This window comes from Callionymus lyra, chromosome 3 (genome assembly GCF_982586985.1).
Source record: "Callionymus lyra chromosome 3, fCalLyr1.hap1.1, whole genome shotgun sequence".
Classification (NCBI taxonomy): domain Eukaryota; kingdom Metazoa; phylum Chordata; class Actinopteri; order Syngnathiformes; family Callionymidae; genus Callionymus; species Callionymus lyra.
Genome location: NC_141820.1, coordinates 6,023,812 through 6,029,811, shown reverse-complemented (window position 1 = coordinate 6,029,811; position 6,000 = coordinate 6,023,812). Strand labels below are relative to the sequence as shown.

The following is a 6,000-nucleotide window of genomic DNA, read 5'->3' as shown; positions in this document are numbered from 1 at the left end:
ATTAACAATTAACATGCAAATATTCAGACAATTTTAACAGTCATGACAATTGTTTTTTTCTTTTTTTAAATCCAACCAAAATATTGCAAGTTATTTTATTTGTTTTTCTGTATCCTCTCGTCCTCAGTCTTCACCAGGATCTCGCAGGATTTTATTCTTTCTTTAATTACAAAGGAGGTAACGACTGTTGTCATCTGGCGGCAGGAAGTTTAATTTTTTAATTAACACAAAGATGAACATAATCAATCGTTTGTTAATGTTTAAGTATAAAAATCTAATTATTGTATTGTATTCACACAAAACATGCTGTTGAATACCAACACGTTATTGCAATATTTCAGTAAATTTTCTCACTTAAATCGTATAATAAGTTGACGTGACTATAAAGCATCATATCTTCTTCTATAAAGTTGTATAAATGTATAATCATGTCTCATGGATTTGTTGTCGATGTATTATACCAGACCTTGATAGAAAGTTCTCACCACACAGTCCTAATGATTCTCAATACAAGGTTTGATGTTGAAGTTCTGCAGGATCATTGACTGAAGTGTACAAGGCTGCACGGCTGAGTGGTGGAGGTGTGTCGGAGAGACCCTCGTACCTGCCACGGGAGACTGGTTCTATTCAAGGATGTGGACAAACAAGAATCTTACTGGTGGGCTCCACGTAGATCTAGTTATGCAACAAGTGATTCCTGAGGGAAGTAGATTTCATAGACACACGAGCCAGACCTGCAATACACAGAAAGTCCCATGTCCTGGGAGTCCAAGGTCTTGTCTGCTGCTATGAAATACTTCTCTATCTGTATCAAGTGCATTACACATAAACTGTATTTTGTTATACAGAGAATTTGACAGTGTATAGATGGAGAGAAATATGGCTTTATGATGCTTGTTCAGTGTTATTTATGAGAAATAAAAACCTGTCAACTTTGCCTCAGTGTTCTCTCTTCCTCTCTCTGACGTCTGTTGCTTATATCGGACTCTATCGCTCCAGTGTTGGTCCCAAACCATTTGACACTGACAAGCTAGCAATCTTTTGTTAGCATGTCGTCTTGCTAGCTGTTCCAGAGTCTATTATGGAGCCTCGACTTTTAGCAAAGTCTGCGTAAGAAGCACAGTCTTCACCAGCTATTCAACAGATCCGACCCTTCAAGCCTTTTAGACCATCATCACTAAATAATGTGTTTATTCAAATGGTTTAAACTGTACTTTTCTGCGACACTTTTTAGTAGAGGTGTAAGAACATATCGATAGACTTCAATATAGCGATATTACTTTTCACAATACCGTGTCAGTCTCGATTTGTGGTTTTTTATTGGCTTTCAATCATTTTCATCATAATTCATTCATGGTTTATATTTCAATAAAGTGAGTAAGTCATTGTAGTGATTATAACCTTTATAAAAAAGGTTTACTTTCAGAACATCTAAGTTCTGGTCGATTTAACTGTAACCTTGTCTTCAGGTAAAAATACCTGAGGTTGGAGAACCACCTTTGATTTATAGTACAAAGGAAACTATTACATTTATGAGGATAATAATTAAATAATAGTTATTATCAATGAACTATGAAACTCTAATTTGAATCAATCTCATTAACTGAAGTCACTACTTGTTTTTCGTGATTATTTGTTCTTCACTGAGTAAGAGGCTCTTAAATTGACAGTTAATCACACCAAAATAGAAACGCGAACAGCGATGTAACGTTTTATGAATTAACTTAGTGAACAACAACTTTAAAAAGACATTTAACTGTTGCTGATTTAAAGGTTTTTAAAATGAATATTTGTTTTCACACGTAATTGGATTTTCTTATTCCAATAATTTAGTAATAAATATTCTAAATTTAATATTTTCTCATTTGTTTCCTATTGAATTCAGTATAAAAATGTTGGTATAATTGTACCATCAGACAAAACCAACAGAGAACTGATTTAATTGAACGAACTTTCAGCCAATCACAGGAAGCACAGACGATCATGTGATGACGTAGAAACACACAATTAAGTAGCTCCGGGAAATTCAAATTCAAACACAAATTCAGCCTTAAATATAAAAGCTGTTGAATCATATTCTTAAAGAAATAATATTTAATAATCGATTAAAAGTTTCAACAGGTGAACATTTTAATTGATTCAATATTCTGATGTCACTGATAAACTTCCATATCCAGCCTGGATGGATGAACAAATGTTGAGTAGTTTGAATGGAAATGTTGTGTAAAAACTAAATGTGAACAGTTGTAATAAAATCCTCCTCCAGGCTGACTGTGTCAGATGATGTTGAAGAGGAGCAGTGATGGATGTGGCAGCAGTGAAGGAGGAGAGAGAAGCACCACTGGCTGCTGCATGTATATCTACACTGTGATCATGTGACCTTCTCACTCCAGCTCGGTGGAACCAGGAGTCATTTTCACAATCCCTCCATCAAACAGAGGCCACTCCAAAGTCCACCAGTAGAACAGAGCAAACGTGTTACCAGAAGATACAAACACGTCTCAGATCTGTGTCGGCGTCTAACCTACCCTGTGAGGACGAGCCTCGTCCCAAAGTCTGACCACGAGCAGCACATCCACGACCACCAAGAACATTCTTTCTGACGGGACACTTCTCACCGAGGGCTTTGTGTGCTGCCAAAAATACTAGTGTGCGAGTGTAGAAGTACATGTTGGTTGATGGAGGTGAAGGATAACACAGATGTAATAACTGTGAGGCTTTTATGGGAGAATATCAGAATATTGAATGATTGAATTTAACGTTTCTGTCACGATCTTTAATAAACGGAACCCAAGAGCGAGTGAGAGTCTCAATTATTTATCAAGTTTGGAGCATCTGCCTTTGATACCTCTGGAATGTTTTGTCCTCCTTTGATATCCAGTCAGTTCTTTACGCTGCCGTCTCCCTCGTCTCAGCATCTTTTGAACACCACATTGATGACTTTTGATTAAAGCTGTTATTTTATCTCCTAGTTTGAATTGGTCCATGAACGCACCACTTACCGTGTGGATGTGAAGTTTAGAGCGTCAGTCGACAGTTTAGCTGCTGAAGTTACTGCTGAGTGTCAACAATAGAGTCAATGATTTGCTTCAGTTCAGAGACGAGTGTTTTCTTTGATTGTATTTCAGGTCGTCAGGTTTATGCTTCATGGAGACTGATGCACTTTATTGTCAGAATAAAAGAGAAAGAAGTGACAGAAGTATGAACGCTACACTTCATATTCATGTTGTCACGTGTGTGCATCATCAGAACATCAACCATCAGAAGATCCTGACATGTGCTCGGCTGTACTTGAGCTTCAACTCTTACAGTCGACTGAACAACAAGTGATGAAAGAGAAAGTTTCTTCAACAATTCTTCACATTCTTTCTTCCTTCAAAACAACACGTTTGTTTCAGGAGCAGATTTCTTCTTTCCTCACTGTCAGCACTTTTCATGATGATTGACAGCAGCTACACACGTTTGATGGAGGAACACACTCACACACTCAGCTCACGCACACACACTGAAGAACCAGAACCAGGAACCTCTTTGAGTCCAAATCCCAGGTACAAAGGTTCAGTGGAGATGAAGAAGGTGTTGAGGTATATAGGAAGACCATTAGAGGAGTCACTGTAAAACTCCAAATATCCAGATTCAGGATCGTTGATCTTCACTCTTACTCTGTGAGAAACTTCTTGACTCTTGATGACAGTTTCTATCTTATTGTGACAGAATTTATATCCTTCATCATCAGAGCAGCTCAGACTCCAGGAATAACGGTTCTGTCCAAACTCAGACTCGTCTTCTTTCCCTCCGTCTCTTCTGAGAGTCAGTGCGATAGAAGCTCCTCCTCTCCACTCCAGCTCCCAGGAACATGGTCCAGTCACAGCTTCTCTGCTCATCACCTGAAGACACCGGTGGAATCTGTCGGGATGGTCCAGATAATCCTGATCCTGCGTCACAAGTTCCACCGTCCTGTTGTCGTTGGACAGTAGGAGGCGCCGGTGTGCTGTGTCCGGGTCCAGTGAGAGTGAACGGAAGTCTGAGAGAAGAAGACACGAGAGGTGATGATGGTGGAAGAACTTTCTCTTCAAGACAATCATGGACTCAGTGTCCCAGCAAGCCAGGGAGGGCTGCTCTGTTTGTTGACATCTAGTGGAGATCATCATCAAAGTGAAGTCTTCTGAGACTGGGACCACCTCCAGAGAAGAACCAGGAGAACTGGAACATCCCATAATAATCTTGAAGAGATGACTGTCACATTTGATTGACACCAGTGTGTCCATATCAAGTCAGCAGCTAAACTAGCATGTAGCTAACATGATGTTTCTTCATGTTGTTGAAACATCTCTGCGTTCATCTCCACCATCATCCAGATGAGATGCTGCACTGAGATCTTCTCACTCCACTGAGAACGTGATGATCTTCATTTGCACTCTCAAGTCAAAGAGTGAAAAGAGTGAATGAATGAGTGTGAGATGATGAGGAAAGTCAACATTGCTGCTTCTACATCTGCACGGAGGCTCCTCACCAGCTGCTGCTGGACACCATGTTGGTGACCAGTGTTCTGGGCAGTGACCTGGACTTGATGAAGCTCCATCAGCAGATTCAAGTGTAACATGAAGTCACCAACATCACAACTGCTCCACGAGAAGCTGACAGAGTTGAGGAGTTCTCATCCATCAATCAAATCAAACTTACACTTCTCATCTCCAGATGTTGATCTCTGTGGTCCACGATCCAGCCTGGAGGAAGAAACATTGAGAAGATCAGATTCATTTGACTTCAGATGTTTCATGACTTCATGCTGCTAAGTGGACGTTCTTTCATGACTGTGTTGACCACAACAAAGATGGATCTAGAAACACTCGCTCAGTCTCCACTGTCTCCTTGTTCTTCCACTGGTGTCCAGCAGGAGAACATGGAGAAGCTCTGAGAGTTTGATTCATGTGCTCAGTTCAGATGAAGAGTCTGATCAGCGTCACACACTCACATCTCTCTGCTTCTGATCACATGTTCAGTCTGAAGATCTTTGGAGCTCAGTCAGTGAGTTCTGCTGCTCCGTCCATACCTGAGAGTCTCCAGCCTCCAGTCTGGACTCTCCAGTCCAGCAGACAGCAGCTCCAGTCCTGGTCCTCCTGGATGATTGTAGCTCAGGTCCAGCTCTCTCAGATGGGACGGGTTAGATGTCAGAGCTGAGGCCAGAGAAGAACAACCTCCTGCTGAGATCTGACAGCTTGACAGACTGTAATGAAGGAGAAACAGTTTCATTAAATCATGAGACCAGAAGAACTGAAGACATGATGTTCTGACCTGAGAGTCTCCAGGTGACAGTGTGGACTCTTCAGTCCAGCAGACAGCAGCTCCACTCCTGGATCCTTCATGTTCCAGTTCTCACTCAGGTCCAGTAGAGTCAGACTAGAGGACGGAGAGCTGAGGACTGAGGACAGAAGTGAACAACTTCTCTCTGTCAGTCGACAGAAGCTCAGCCTGTGAAAGAGACGAGTGTCGTCAACAAGTGACTTTTTCTCTATTTTGACTTGAAAGACTTGATTTGAGGAAACACTGAACTCTTTACATTCATAAGATCATCACATGATTGTGTGAATATTTGAAGACTTTTCTATCAATCAGGATCAACTTGATCAAACACATGAAATAATGATGTTTTCATCAGTTCAACACTTTCCTGACTTTGTTTCATTATTTATAAAAGTGTCACATGATACACAGAGACTGTTGTGAGAGGATTGATGTTGTTTTTATACCAGAAACAAACACAAGAGAAGAAGAAAAACTAAAGTCACAATAGAAATAAATGAATAAAAGTGATTTATGACTCGAAACTTGACTCAAACTAGTGATTTATGACTCGAGACTTGACTCAAACTAGTGATTTATGACTCGAAACTTGACTCAAACTAGTGATTTATGACTCGAAACTTGACTCGGACTAGTGATTTATGACTCGAAACTTGACTCAAACTAGTGATTTATGACTCGAAACTTGACTCGGAC

General features: G+C 40.3%; 1 protein-coding gene across 1 annotated transcript in view; it reads right to left on the bottom strand.

Annotated features, from left to right (window-relative positions):
- Nucleotides 1–4,763: 4,763 nt before the first annotated feature.
- LOC148083109 (NACHT, LRR and PYD domains-containing protein 3-like) overlaps nucleotides 4,764–6,000 on the bottom strand; it is a 238,050-nt gene continuing 236,813 nt past the window's right edge. Inside the window, exon 9 of the mRNA XM_087786244.1 lies at nucleotides 4,764–5,227. Coding sequence (XP_087642370.1) covers nucleotides 5,026–5,227 — 202 coding nt within the window. The 3' untranslated portion in view covers nucleotides 4,764–5,025. The remainder of the gene's footprint in view (nucleotides 5,228–6,000) is intronic.